Below are 16,262 nucleotides of genomic sequence, written 5' to 3'. Positions count from 1 at the left end.
CCATCGCTAATTAGAATTTTTTGTAGTGTTTTGGCGACAAAAAATTGTTGTCGCTAATCCATCGCTAATTAGCGACGAATTTAGCGAGGGAGATATTTTCGTCGCTAATTCTGTAAATATTTCGAATGTTAGTGACAAATAGTTTTCTCTCGCTAATCCGTCGCTAATTTGTGACGGAAAAAATCTATCGCAAATTGCCGTCACTAATTAGGATTTTTCTTGTAGTGAATGAACCATGCTCAATGCATTCACATGATTAGATTTGCAAACAAACTTATGAAAATCTTGGTTCATAGCAGTTTACATATTTTGCTTGTTTACATATTTCAATCTCTCTCTCTCTCTCTCTCTATATATATATATATGAGTAATGTGCTCCTTGTACCAACCTTCTTTACCTCATTCTGCCCCTTAAAAAGTATCATTTTGGGCATTTTTTCTCACATATAACACCATAGGTGTGATCTATAGGTTTTGTTTAGTGAAAATCAGCTTTTGGATTATCGAAAACTGACTTGTATATAAGTTTTTCCAGTGATCCAAAATGAATGGCTATGAAGGTAATAGTTTTTCCGGGATCATAAAAATATATATTTTTGTCTAAAAAACATGATCCAAGAGTTGATTCCCAGTAAATCGTACGTGATAAACACATCTAGTGGTTCAGTTCTATCATAAAACACTTCAAAAACTATGGGACAAAACGAGAAGTGGGACCTAATATATATATATATATATATATATATATATATATATATATATATATATATATATATATATATATATATATATATATATATATATATATATATATATATATATATAAAACAGGTATTCCCATGCTTCTACCAGTCTTACTGGGCAACGTGAAAAGAGATATACCTGAAACTGCTTTTTTTACCAAACAATTCATTTAATATACCGCCTGATTTAAATAATTTGAAAATTAAGTGGATTTTAGTTTTGAAAATTATATGATAGTTTTCTAGTAAAAATCACTTAATTTTCGAAATTATTTAAACCAGGCGGTACACAATATGAATTGTTTGGTAAAAAAACAGTTTCAGATATTGATAGCTGAATTATATCTTCAACTAGGGACTTAAAAATCCCCAACAGGTTTGGTCACTCGTGGGGACCTTGGTCATTAGATGGGTGGTCTGCATTGCATCAGCATGGGCATCAATCGTTTGCATATAAGAAGGGGAAAGGGCATTATGTTCCTTTGCTCCGGTTGAAGCAAGGTGACTCGATAAAAGAGTGTGCCACAAGTTTAATACTGCCAGAAAAGACGACAGTATGGCAGACATAGCCAGAGTGAGTAGGTCTTTGATCTCAGAGGTGATTTTCCTGTTTTTGAAGGAAAAACAACTACGGACTTGAAAATTAAACACATGTGGACTAAGAAGACGGTATATGCCTTTTCAACAGGATAATTATGTTTTTTTTCATGAATAAGGGTAAAACTGGTATTTTATAATAGTTTAAATAATTTCCAAAACATTGACAAAGAGGTTAACTTAAAGTCTTTTTTTGTCCATTGTATAAAAAAAAAGATAGGTCTATGTCAAGAATTGCAAGAATGGTGGTACCTGGCCTGAAATTTCAGGTAAAAGGTGGAACTGCATCAAGAAGTTACCCAAAAAATATATAAGTGATTATGTCCATATAAAACCTATTTTCTTTTTCTCTACAATGGTATGTTTGAAAGTGAGAAAGACCTAGAAAAAGTGATACCAGGTGAAAAAATCATATTATTTTTCTGACCCATCAAAACAAGAGAGACTTTTTCTCTTATAAAGTATTTCTAAAAAGGACACTTTTTGATAGAAAACATTTTTTTCTTAAAAGAAAGTGAAAAATGTTTCCTACCAAAAGAAAATTGTGATTTATACTTCTCACCGCCCATCTAACCACCACCTCACCATCACCACCACCACCTCTGAAAAAACTGCCCTCCCCATGATGATATTTTACCATCCATCATCATCATTTATCTCACCACTACCACTCACCATCATCCACCTCCCAAATAACAGTGCTGGCAGAGCCCCACCATCACCACCACCCCCATTCCCATGATGATTTTTCACCAACCACCTCTAGAAAAACTGCATCAAAGAAGCTCCACAACCACCACCAGCACCCTCTTCCTCTCTCATTTTTTTTTTATTTTCTATTTTATTTTTCTCATACTAACCAAACAAGTGAATTTTTTTTATTTAGAATTAAAAATTATCGTATCAAAACTTCTGATAGCCAAAATATTTATTTTTCTATAAGAGTTTTTTTGCTTTCAAACGTTCCCTAAGAATGCATTTACTTGTCAGGTAGCACTTTCTTTAGCCAAAAAAGAATTGGACCACCACCCACGAGAACTGAATCCGTGGAAAGGGAGGTCCAGCATGTAAAATGGGAGGCGCCTATGCATTTTACATGCTGGACCTCCCTTTCCACGGACCTCCCATTTACTGTGACATGCAAATGGGCCCTAAAAGTACAAAAGAAAGTAAGTCATTATAATCCCGAAAATTTAGTTAAAGAAAAGGTAATTTCGTTGGCCTGATCCATAATAAATATATTTAGGATTATTTGGGTTTAGGTTGGACCTAGATTATCATTATAGTTCAATTAGAATTAGGCTAAAATCACCCGTTTTCGCATGAAATCCTTGAGTATGTATTCTTGTAGCAGATTCACTATCAAAAGGTCCAATTTTCTAACTGGATTTAAAAGTTTACCCTGACACGTGAGTTGGATATGAGTCTAAAACTAGAACCAAACTTGAAAAACAATATACCCACCGATACTGACAACATTGGATCTCACCCATATTTTCGTACTGGACAGCATATGTACAAATTTGGACTTGATAGTTAACCCATACATTTGGGCTTGTTTAGATCCATCTCAGAACCAGTAAGTATTAAAGTCGGGTTTGGTAAAATTTTGGTCTAATTAGACCCATTCTTTTCTCTTACATGGATTAACAGATCTATTGTGACCGGCTCTGACACCCAGCATTTCCCATAGAAAAAAACAAAAACAAACGGAACTGACATTTTTTTGGATACGTGCAAGTTTGGGTCGGATCTAAGGATGCCCAATCAATGAAAGTCTGACATTTTTGGCGTTTTAAAAATTTAACTTAATTAAATTTGGTAACGGTAATGATAGGTTAAATCATGTCCTTATTTGACAGAAAAATGTACGTTCATGACAAGAATTTCAGAAAAGGTAGTGGGTGACATGGAATTCCAGGCAAAAGGTGGGTCGGTATCATGTAATTATCCAAAAAAAGAGAATCCGAAAAATTAATCTACATACAGGGGAGTATTTTTTATAAAAATAGAAAGTGGTAAACAATATAACAACAAGACAAGGACAGTCGGTCCCCAACAATGACGTTTGTCATTTTGATCCACCACTGCTCTCTTGATTCTTCCTTTATAAGGAGTATAGATTTAAATATAAACAAGATAACGAAGCAACCACACCTACCTCCTCCATCGCTATGGACACCACCTTAATCGTAGGGGGAATGCTACTTCTCTTTGCTCTTCTCTTCCTCTACCCAATCCGGCCAAAGAAGACAGAACGTTCATTACCTGAGCCACCAGAACCGGATGGTGCTTGGCCCATAGTCGGCCACCTCAATCTACTAACGGGAACCGCACCTTTTCACAGGACCCTCGCTGCACTCTCAGACCGGTATGGTACCATCTTCAGTCTTCGGCTGGGCCTGAAGCGATTCGTGATCGTGAGCAGCATGGAGCTAGCCAGGGAGTGCTTGAGCACCAACGACCGAGCCCTCGCTAGCCGTCCCTCGTCGCTTAGTGGCAAGATCCTCGGCTATGACCGCGCCATGCTTGGGCTCGACCCCTATGGCCCCTACTGGCGTGAGATCCGAAAGACTGTTACCGTCGAACTGCTATCGAATCGACGGATCGAGCAGCTCAAGCACGTCCGTCTCGAGGAAGTCGACTCCTTGGTGAGAGGCCTGTATGGACGATGCGAGAATGGTGAGCCGGTGGAGTTAAAGTGGTGGCTGCGTCGGTTGACCTTGAACATGATGTTGAGGATGGTCACCGGAAAACGATATTTTGATGGAGAGGACGCCGTGAAAGATGAGCGGGTGAGGGAGTTTGTAGAAGAGTACTTCTATCTGCTCGGTGTCTTCACCGCCGCCGATGTGATCCCTTGGCTGGAAAGGCTCGATGTGGATGGTCACCTAAAAGCCATGAAGAAGGTGCAGAAGAAAATGGACGAGATTGCCAACGATTGGTTGGCGGAGCACCGCCGGAAAAGGGATTCCGGCGACGTGAGTGGTGGTGATGACTTCATTGACGGGCTTATCACTCGACTGGACGATGGACATCTGTCTGACGTTCACGACACAGACACCATAATTAAGGCTACCGCTTGGGTGAGTTAATGCTGACGTTATGCCCTGTTTTTATTATATTCCCATTATTATTGAGACGTGATGAGGTCAGAGGGTGAGCATCTTTGGATGCCGTTGATTTCTAGATGAACGGCATCCAAACCTCTACGAATGAGATGCCCATTACTTGGGTGAGCCCCCCACCTTTTCTCCCCAATATCGTTCATGTTGAGAAAGGCAGTCACAACTTTATTAACCACTTTTATCTTCTCCTCTCCTGACAAATCAACCACCTTGAATGCATCTACAATGATAGAGTGATTCAAAATGCCTTACATCAAGAGATTCCAACTCAATTATGCAAACAATGATCCAAGTACTGTTTATCAGTAAAGTCAACCTTGCTGAACACATTTGCATGGCCGGATTTAAGAAAAACAATCTGAAAACACCAATATGTTTGATTTTACGAGGGTTGAAAAATCAACGGCTTACAATGCATCAAATTTTCAAACCTCAAAAAAATAAAATTTTTATATCAAAAACTATGATCCAAGGGTCCATTCTTACTATTTTGCTCATACACATCCATGAGGTCAGATTTGTTCAAAACAATAACGTCCCTCTATGAGTTCTAATTAGGGGGTTCCATACCCATGAAAGTAGCAAATACTGCCGTGCTTGTGGTCACCCGGAGGTAGTGTAAAACTCGTGGGTGCACCCTTCGTCCGTCGCCCCCAAGGAAGGAATATTTAACCAAATATCAAAATATCCTTCCCACACTTGCTTTCGCCCCCAAAGGGCTTTGGCCCACTAGATGGATGGTCTGGGTTCACATCTCATGGGTGTAAACCCTTGCACATTATAGCCAATGTAAGGTGACAACCTAAGAGCGAGTGATGTGACATGGTTTTATGCCATTGGAAAAGCGACTGTAAGTTTGGCAGGAAAAAGTCCAGCGTGACCGGGTCTCTTACTCCAATGGTGGTTTCTCCATCTACGAAAAAAAGGCCACATGTTTTCAATCAGCTTTGAAGTTCATTCCATGATGTTTTTGTTGGATTGTTAGAAAAATGATGAGATTTAGGGTACATTTGGTTGTATTTTTGAAAAGTGACAATACTGTTTAAAAAGATTCACTTTCAAAATCTCATGAAACTTTGAAATCTCTCAAGACTTCACGAGAAAGTTAATCTCACATACCTGAGATTTTAGTTTCTAAATCTTACTTTTGGGTTCGTTCCAACTTACTTTTTATGAGATTTTTTTTTGAGTTTTTGTGCCCAAAAAAAAGTTTTATGTTTAGTTGTTTTTTAATACTGTTCAAATGAGATTAACTTTTAAAATGTACTAGGGAGTGAATATCATGTAATCGAAACCAAACTTACCCTTACTAAGTCCTATCATTAGTATAAAATAAAAATACATAAATGATAACTTACTATTAAGCACTTTTTTTACTGAAAAACTAAAAAAGAAGATCAGGTCAGAGACGCTTCTGGTGATAATGGCGCCTTAATTAGATGCAGTTCATATTTATAAAAAAAAAATGACACCCATTAAAACAGGGAATAAAGCTCCATTCATTTTAAGTCATCTAGATGCCATCCATCCCAATCACAAACGACATCGGGGACCAAAACTTAGGTCCATCCAAGTGATGGACATCTCATTCATAAAAGGTTAGGATGTCGTTCATCTTGAGATCAACGGCATACAAAGACAGTCAGAGCACCCTCTGACCTGATCCCATGTCAAAAACTATAGCACATAGAATGACAAAGTTGCAGGCAATTTACAACAATGTTATCAGTATCGGTGGCCGATACCCATCGTATCAGCAGAATTTCGATAAGCTACCAGCCTGAATCGGTTATTTCTTAATACATATAAAAAATACCAAAAAAAAAAATTTAAATTGTTTTAATACGTGTCACAATATGATTGACATGTAATAAATTTTTTATTTATTATTTTTGGAGCCAATGAGTATCGGTATCGATACGGATGAACCGGTGACCCAACGATTCAGATTTAAGGACGATACCGATACTGACAACATTGATTTACAACACCGTTATCTATACAAGTTGAATTCATTTAATTGTTGCAGACAATGATTGTCGCTGGGAGTGACACCACATCAGATACTTTGGTGTGGGCCGTGTCTCTTCTATTGAACAACCGCCACGTGTTGAAGAAGGCCCAAGATGAGCTGGACATCCATGTAGGCAGGGAAAGACAAGTAGATGAATCAGACATCAATAAATTGACATACTTGCAAGCCATACTCAAAGAGGCCATGCGACTGCACCCAGCGGTCCCTCTGTTGGTCCCACATGAGTCAATTGAACCTGTCAAAATAGGTGGATACCACATACCAATGGGCACAACCTTCTTCTTTAATGCATGGAAGATACATAGGGACCCAGCCTCGTGGTCGGACCCAGAAGAGTTCAAACCAGAGAGGTTCTTGACGAGCCACAAAGACACAGGTTTTGGTGGTCAAAACTTCGAGTTCATTCCGTTCGGTTCGGGCCGACGATCGTGCGTGGGTTCATCACTAGCAATCCAAATTGCTCACTTGACATTGGCACGTTTGGTTCATAGCTTTGAGTGGTCTACACCGGAGGATGGTCCGATCGACATGACTGAGGGCTTCGGTGCGACCATGCCCAAGGTAACTCCTCTTCAAGCCCTGTTGCGCCCTCGTCTCCCACCTCATCTTTATTAGTGAAGACTCTCTGGCCCTGCATGTTGTGTTTTCATGTATGATAGTGTATTACATCGCAGACACTCGCGATAATTTCTTTCTAGTTCAATTTAGATTATAAAGATGTGATATGTGAAGCTTAGGGGCCAAGTTTGTCAAGATTTCTCTCTACTTTCTATTAAATAAATAAATAAGATGTGATATGTGAAACTTGAGGTAGGCTGGTAAACAAGTAGAACAAACCAAACATCTGGTAAGCTTAGCTTGTTTTTGGTGATCAATAGAGCAGGGATCGAGCTAAATAATCCAAGTTCAATTTTACCAAAAAGAAAAGTACATTGTTTTAGAGCTGGGAATAATAGGATTTGAACTCTAGACTTATTGAACCAAGCCAAGTTGACTCATTTAAAGAAAAGAAATATTGTCTCAGAGCTCGAAGAGGGATTTTTGAGATCTAAACCTGTTGCTTGCAAGACAGTCACTTCTACTACTTATTTTAAATCAAATTATGTGAGAAAATATATCTCCAATGTATGTATTACAGTAATACTCAGCGAGCATGTACAAGTTGAGGCGCCCAATAGCTGTTGTTTATGTTTGGCAAATCGAGCCTATTTTGTGAATACGAGTGAGCTTTTTACGGGCCAAGAATGAGCCAGACCATCAGCAACTCATCGTGCTTCGCAGCCCTACAAAGATGCGCCTAAGCCTAACCCAGATATATGTATTTTCATACAATTCTGCTCCTGTTCTCCCTCTGCAACCGAGACTTGTCCTCCTGGGAACTTATTCTTTACATCTTTTGCCAAACTATTGTATCATGAATTGTGAGTAGGGGTGTCAACGGGTCTGGTTTACCGAGACCCGACCCGTACCTAACCCTATAGGGTCTAGGTATGGTGACAAATGAGAACACCCAGGTCGGGACCCAAAGGTCCGATTAATACGTGGAGCCGAGTATAGTTTGTTAGATTTTATACCAGACCCATAATTTTTCAATGTAAAAATGAAAAAAAAAATTATCTTACAGGGTATGGTCCGGGTCTGGTATATGTAGTTCTTATCGGGTCCGGGTATGGTTTCTCTTATACTATACCCGATTGGACCCGCATCTGGACCTGATACCATACCAAAAAATCTGGTCCAAGTCTGGTTCTACCTGGGTCCGAACCAAACCCGACCCATTGACACCCTTAGTACTTGAGTCATTATTATTCCACTTTGGTGAAAACAATACCACTCAGAATTTCTTCGCCTCCTCAATTCTCAAAGAATTAACTTTAATTAATGAAACTAGTAGATCATATAACTAGAGAAAATTCAGTACTATACATTTGGGTGCAATCATGCTTCATGGGTTGGTGTACACACTTATTATTACAGTCTGTGTAAATTTGGAACACAATAACCTACCTTTGGGTAGAATCATTGTTTCATAAAATTACACACAATTGTATTGCTGAATCTTGCTTTCAACACGGTAAAAAAAACCCTCAATCAACATCACTCAGGTTACTTTGGTGATATCAAGAGCGAGTATATCAAAATCTTTTACCTTAAGCATATGTAAAGCATGTCACAACACAAAAATAGTGCATACATTCATAATCTCATGCATAAATAATCATGAATAACTCAAAACAACATGAAACATACCAAATGTTATACTAAAACTACCAAAAAGTTTGAGATTAATGATAAAGACATGTATTTACGAGTCATATCTAAGATTGAGGTCTTAAAATGACCTAAAGGTGTCCTTAAAGACCCTGAACAAGTTACTAAAGGCCCTGAACCAGTCAGAAAAACCCTAAACTGCTCCAAGAAACCAATGAATCGGTTATTAAAACCCTTGAAACAGTTCAAAAAGTCATTAAACCGATCCTAAAATGCCTTGAACCAATTTTAAAATCCTCAGAATTAGTCTTAAGATGCATAAATTGGTCTCTAAAAGGTTTGAACCAGTCTCAGAATGCATAAAACAGTCTTAAAAACCACTGAACTAGTTTTCAGAATATCGTATCGGTTCTAGAAAGGTTGAACCGATTCCAGAAACCCCAAAATCAATTTTCATACCTCTGAATCAGTCACTGAATGACCAAATCAGTTTTAGAATCAGTTCTGTCCTGGATGGGTCCAGTTTTGGACTTGCTCTGACCCATGGTTGCTGATCCGAACCACCCTAAAATAATAATGGGTTCTGAACTGCATCCCAATGGATCAAGCTCACACCCGATCTACCCTGAACCAAATACCAAGTTTGAGTTCAAAATCGGGTTAGGCACAGACCAGGTCCACTCGAAACCCCCAACGAGTCTGGGTTTGATTGGGTCAGGCGCAGACCCGATCCACCAAGTCTTGCCAATGGGCCTGTGTCTGGATTGAGTCCCACCGAGTCAAGTGTAGACCCAATCCACTTGGATCCTCAAATGGTTTTTCGATCCCAGATCGGGTCTCCCCCAGGATAGGCGCAGATCCGTCCACCTGGAACCTAGGATAGGCGCAGACCCGTCCACTTGGAACCCAGAACCAGGTTTGGGTTCGGATCAGGTCCCCTGCCCCAATCGGGTTTTACTGTAGTTGCTATAATAAAACCCAACACCTCCCCTCCTAGAAACTGAATGGTTTCAGTTTATCAGAGCCCCCCCCCTCCTCGTGCATCCATCTAGCGGCCATCCACTACAAGAAAAATGTGTATTAACGACAGATGCTATCCGTCGCTAAATATGTTAGTGACGGCTTTTGCGATGGATTAGCGACGGATAGCGTCCGTCACATAACCCTAGTCGCTAAACTACGATAGAATTTATTTGTCGTCAATATGTCGCTAAGTAGCGATGGATCATGTCCATCGTTAATCCACCGCTAAATAAAGACTGATTTGGTTATGCGATGAAATTTAATCCATCGCTAATCAGTCGCTACTATTTAGCGTGGGATACATATCTGTCGCTAATGTCCGTTGCCAATTTGGTGACGGACATTAGCGACACCTTTAATTTCATCGCGAACTGATGACTGCTTCAAATTGGCGACGGAGTAGTGACAAATAATATCCGTCGCTAAGTTTTAATTTTTTTTTCATTTTCTGAAACTCGAGAAAAATTTTTAGTTATACAAATCATATAACTGTAAACACCCCAATTTTCACTCTCATCCAGTGTTTATATATTTCATATGTCATTGCATATCATTACACGCATTTGACATATCATTTCATTGCATTGCATCTCATTTTCGAGATCCAACACTCCTGTTTTTAAACTATTTAATCCAGATTCGAGTTTTAAAACTTTTCTTTCAAAATCAATTTTAAAACCTGGGTTTTTAATCAACATTTTATCATTTGCCAACCCCCAGGACCTTATATTTTGAAATGTTTTTCTCAGAAAACAATCTGGATTCGTTTTAAACTCAATTTTCAACTGATTTCAATTCTCAGATGATACTCATTTAGGTGGTGACGCTTCTGGATGCCTTCATTTATCAAATTTCTCAAAAATTTCAGAGTCCTAGTTGGATCAGGACTCTATCTTTTTAAAACATTTTTAAAACTCCATTTTGATTTTAAACTGGTTAGGGTCATATCTCTTGTCCATTTCCTCCATTTTGGCCAAAATCTTAGAGTCCTAGTTGGATCAGAACTCTTTTTCCAGAGTCTCAGTCGGATCAGAACTCTACTTTTTACTACCTTTTCTACTTGTTTTGGAGAAAACCTTTCAAAATCTTTTGTTTTGGCCAAAATCTCAGAGTTCTAGTTGGATTAGGACTCTTCTTCAAGAATCCCAGTCGGATTAGGACTTTTCTTCAGAGTTCTAGTCGGACTAGGACTCTGTCTTTTATCACTATTTTTACCTGTTTTAAACCAAATCTTTCAAAATGAGTCAAAACTCAGAGTTTTAGTCAAAACAGGACTCTGTTCAGAGAGTCCTAGTTGGATCAGGACTCTGATCCTGATTTCAATTTTGAGAGAATCTCTCAAAATTCTTTTCATCTATCAAAACTGTTACACTTTTATCAAAGAATTTCAAAATTTTGAGGTTTTATCCCAGAGTCCTGATCAAATCAGGAATCTACCTCAGAATCCTGATCAAATTAGGACTCTATCCAAAGTTGGTTTTCACACTTCATTTTCACTGGTTTTCAAAAGCTTTGCTTAAATTTCATCATTTACTTATCAAAAAACTAAAAATTTTTAGAGTTCTGATCAAATCAGGACTCTTTCTCAGAGTCTTAATCAGATCAGGACTCTGAACCAAAACTTCAGTATTATCCTGTTTTAACTGTTTTTTAAAATTCTCTCATTTGTTTTCTCAGAAAATCCAAATATCTGAGAGTCCTAGTTCAATTAGGACTCTGTCCCCAGAGTCTCAGTTGAATCAGAGCTCTGTTTTATTTCAATATTTGTTATTGTTTTCACAAGATCTTTCATCTATTTTTCAGAAAATACCAAAAAAAATATAGAGTTTCAGTTCGATCAGGACTCTATTCTAGAGTCATAATCCAGTCAGGAGTCTGTTCTAGAGTCTGTTTTTACTTCTATTTTTACTCTTTTCCATTTGTTTTTCAAAAATTAGGTCATTTTGTAGAGTCTCAGTTGATTAAGAACTCTATTTCAGAGTTTTGGTTGAGTTAGGACTCTAACCCTAACTGTATTTTCTGACTTATTTTACCATTTTTGATAAAATATTTCAAAGACTTCTTCATTTGGCTTTTAAAATCCCAAAATCTCAGAGTCCTAAAGTTTCAAGACTCTAGCTCAGAGTTCCAGTTCGCTTGGGACTCTATTTTCAAAAACTCTGAATTTCAATTATTGATTTTAACCCCTTTTCAAAGTCATTTTCAGTCTTTTTTTCAAAATTTTAAAACTTCGATGTGGGGCTCACTCAGTTGGTGCCATATCCAGAGGAGTTTTGACTCAGTCAAGACTCTGTACCATTTCAAAACTTTCAATCTCAAAGTCTACTTTTGAATATCTTTTGAAAAACCTCTTATTTTCAAGTTTTAAAATCGTTTTTGAAAATTCAAGTGGGGCCCACTCGAGGTGGCACCACATTTGTGAAACTCAGGGTTAGACTAGGGTTAGTTAGTGTCCTAGCTAGGTTAGAAGAGTCAAAAGTGATTTTAAAACTTCATATTTGCTTTTCAACAATTTTTAAAGCTTTTAAATTCTAGTTTTAAAAAAAAAACAAATGTGGGCCTGCCTAGGTGGCACCACATTTGGAATTTCTTTTTATTAATTAAGTTAATTAAGTCAATTAGGGTTAGATAGTGTCCCACTTAGGCTAGAATTTTCCAAAAAATCGTTGCTCCCTTTATTAGATTAATTACAAAGAGTTCTAAAAAAATAAAACTCCTTAATTAACCCTAATTAAGGAGGTTTTGAAAAACTATAAATAAGGGCTCTTTAGAGGGGTTAGAGAGGCTGTTTTCTCTCAAATTTTTGTGGTCTCCCTCCTCTCTCCAGCACCTCTCCTTCCTCCATTGTTGCAGCCCCAAGGTAAGGCTTTATTTATTTTATTTTATTATTTTTATCATTTTATTACTTTATTTCATTAAAATAACCATTATCGCCTATTTTAGCATGCTTTTTCTTTTCTTTGATTTTAAAAAAAATCATGTGAGGACCTCAAGATGATGTTAAGTTGATGTTTGATGGTGCCCTACACGTTTTGATCCATTAACAATATTTTATTTTTATTTATTATGCTAAACGCCCGAATAAGATTACGATTAACCCGTTTAATGGGTTGAATCCATCTTTTAATAGGTAAAAGCAATTCCTGCCATGGATTCCCTGTGTTTTATTTATTTTTTTACTTATTCATGTTTATTACATGTGTTCCAGCATAGAAATCAATTTTGTTTTACTGTTTAAGTATTTTTTTATTTGTTTTCATTGATTAATGCATGTTTTATTAAGTTTTATTAAATTTCTGTGGGTTTTAAGCTTAGATCAGTAAAGAATAAGTTATTTCGTATTGAAGTACTCACTGTAAATCTCTGATTTTTTAATATGTGATACACAAATATGTCAGTGAACTACTGTAAAAATTTCGGATGTTTTGGAATTCGGGAACTCTGTCAAAAAAATAAAAGATTAAACCATGATTTTCAGTCGTTTAAAATCGTTATTTAAATTCAAGAGGTAACTTGTAGTTGTGTTATTTTCCTCATTTGATATCTGATTCAAGATCCGTAGAATGCAGTGGTTTCATATTGATGAGAACTATTTACTGTGAAATTTTGGTAATTTTTTGCCTCTATTTTATATTTTTCCTCTGTCAGAGAATCAGATTTGAGATTTAAAACTCGTTAGGGTTTACCAAAACCCTAATCTGACTTGTGTTGATCATAGATCTCAGACCGTAGATCCGATTCATGACCTTTAAAAAAGGAGTTTCATTATTTTTTTGTCTACTGTTCACTGCCGAAATTTAAATAATTTGTGATGAACTCTGCTATTTATTTCTGTATTTTCAATCGAAAGTACCTATTTTAACCTATTTTAGATTCGTCGTATTTAAGTCCGGATTGCCGGAACAATATCTCCCTCATCGGAGATGATTTTTCCAATATATAAATAGGAAAATCTCTTTTTATCTGTATAATTTACCTTTGTAAAATTTCAATAATTGTTATGGTGAATTGACCCCTGATTCGGGTCTAACTCTGAAACTGGTCTATGAACATGGGTAAAAATAGCTTATTTTAGGGTTTTAATGCAAATTTTGAATTGGAATAATGTCAAAAATATATTTTTATGATTCTAAACTGATTTTAGGGTTATAACAAGTGCAAGTGTCGATTTTTATCAAATTTGAAATTCATTTGATGTTTGAATGGATCAAATTGCAAAACAGGGTGCTTGCAGGATCCCGAAACACTGCCAAAATCGTGATATTTATGATATTTCTTGATTTTCGTGTATAACTTTACATTTTTAGGGTTTGTTTATGTTTAGAATCATATTAGGATGCTTCATGATTAATTTTATGTTTATTTGACTTCATTTGAACCCCAAACCCAAAGTTTTTCCTAAAATATTTTTTGAAAAATCTTGATTTCAAGGCCATAGTCTTGCTATCGGGGGCATTTTGGTCATTTGACCTAAATTTCGAAATTCTAAACCCTAATTTTCATATTTTTGATCATGTCATATCATATTTAAGTTAATTTATCTTTATTTGTATTTCAAAACTTGTATTTTATAAAATATCTTTCTGAAAACCCTGATTTCAAGGCCATAGTCTTGCTATCAGGGGTATTTTGGTCATTTTGACCTCAATTTCGAAATTTCAAATCTTATTTCTATTATTTCTTCAATTTTATTTCATATTTCATTAAATATATATCAGGGAATCATGGAAAAAGGCTTATATCTAGCAAAATCCAACAATTTCCAGATATTGCCGGATAAACCTAGAAAAGCCGACATTTCTTCACTAACAAGTTTTCTAGTTTTGCAGGAACATTCAAGAAGAATATTTTTCGTTATCTTTCTTTATTCAATTCAATGTAATATCAAAGTTGTAAGTAAATTTGGAATAAGAATTTCAATTTCTGCTTAGATTAGGATTTGCATTGCATATAGTTTAATTTTGTAATTTTAATATCTGATAAATGTATCATTCATGCATTTCTTTCAAATCCACTATGGTCTACACAAATGGCACGTGCAAAAGCTCTTAAGGAGTTGACAAACTCAGTGGAATTCGTATTTATGACTATAGTCAGAATACGAATGAGACCCAGATTTGTGATCTTCGTATTAGCCACATTCAACCTACACTCTTAAACTGATTTCAAAATGCACTGCATTTCTCAAAAATACAAAAGGATTTTCTCAATTCCTTAAAGAAACATCTTTCAAATTCATATTCATTCATTTTCAAATTCTAATTCCAATTCAGAGAAATCGATTTTCTCAAAATTTCTCAAGTCTTTCTCAGAAATCAATTTTCTCAAAACTTTGAACTTTCAAATGCTATTTCAAGTATTTCTCAACTTCAAAATTCGATTTTCCAAGTTATATCTTCAATTTCATAGTTTAAATTCAGGGAAATCAAATTTTCCAAAGTTACTTGAAATTCTTTAGAAATCGATTTTCACAAAACCTCTAGATTCTTCAGAAATCGATTTTCATGTTCTTCAGAAATATTTTCTCAACAAGGCTCACGATTTTCAAAGTGACATCTTTTCCAAGAATTTTCCAAGTATTTTAAAACCTGCATTTTCAAAAAAAGTTCATAGCACATGCTTGATTCTTTGTGCATTTAGAAAATAGAACACGATTTAGACAAGTTGAGCAAAGCTAAGCACACAATTGATCATTGGTTCAATTACCCCTGGTAAAGGCGCCAGGAACGGTTGAACCTCGTACCGACAGACGAGTCCCATTCTTCGGAATTATCCCACATTTTAAAATAGAGGCGAGTTATTTTCAAAACCTTTTTCAAAACGTTAGTTTGACTTGCAAAAGTAAAATTTTGCGATGATAACAGGTTTGGAGACCGTGATGGGACCTGTCTTCGCCTGATCAATTGTGTGCTTAACTTAGTTTAAATTGTCAAAATCGTGTTTAATGGAATGTCAACTTTTATTTCATGATATCATGTGAACCTATGAGCCTGGACTTGAACCCAGCTGGCATGGATTGCATATAGACTAGGCATGGTTTGGTAGGACCATATTGAGGAGAATTATTCATGCTCACATAGACTTAGGTCTAATATAACACTCCTCAATCTAGGATTTGTATGAAAACAATGTTTGCTTCTTCAAATTTTTTTAAAATCTCTATCTCTTTAGGTTTTAGAGCCTTCTGGTTTTCTTGCATGTGCTCATGTTTTCAAAAACCACCCCACCTATCTTTACCCGGTCTTCACGTTGTTGGGCTTTCTTCCAGAACCATAGTTTGGGACAAAGCCTCACAACTTGGCCACCCATTTGGGTGAAAACCCCCCTGCCACGTACCAAGGGTCATAGTCCAATGTATATCAGCAGGTGCTCAAGGATGTTAGAAAACTTGAACTTAGAACCGGAGAAATTGATTTTATGCCACGTACATCGAGCCTCGACTTGAGTATATAGGCATAACATGATTAAACACAGATGATCTGAACCTTAGAGTTAGGATTAAGGTCCTACAGCTATTTCAAAACT

At 36.6% G+C, this 16,262-nt stretch overlaps 1 protein-coding gene across 1 annotated transcript; it reads left to right on the top strand.

Annotated features, from left to right (window-relative positions):
• Positions 1-3,482: 3,482 nt before the first annotated feature.
• On the top strand, positions 3,483-7,307 carry LOC149838665 (cytochrome P450 82A3-like). Its single transcript, XM_090006731.1, has 2 exons — positions 3,483-4,426; positions 6,498-7,307. Exons 1-2 carry the CDS (start codon positions 3,515-3,517, stop codon positions 7,116-7,118), a joined length of 1,533 nt encoding a protein of 510 aa, XP_089862857.1. The 5' UTR covers positions 3,483-3,514; the 3' UTR covers positions 7,119-7,307.
• Positions 7,308-16,262: the final 8,955 nt, after the last annotated feature.

Source organism: Nuphar pumila, chromosome 5, assembly GCF_984573655.1.
Source record: "Nuphar pumila chromosome 5, dmNupPumi1.hap1.1, whole genome shotgun sequence".
Classification (NCBI taxonomy): domain Eukaryota; kingdom Viridiplantae; phylum Streptophyta; class Magnoliopsida; order Nymphaeales; family Nymphaeaceae; genus Nuphar; species Nuphar pumila.
This window is presented reverse-complemented; position numbering and strand designations above follow the sequence as displayed.

Excerpts from the sequence above, each read along its gene's own strand:
- LOC149838665 (XM_090006731.1), top strand. The coding sequence starts at position 3,515 with ATGGACACCACCTTAATCGTAGGGGGAATGCTACTTCTCTTTGCTCTT. Across the intron at positions 4,427-6,497 it reads TAATTAAGGCTACCGCTTGG|ACAATGATTGTCGCTGGGAG; the intron begins GTGAGTTAATGC and ends TAATTGTTGCAG.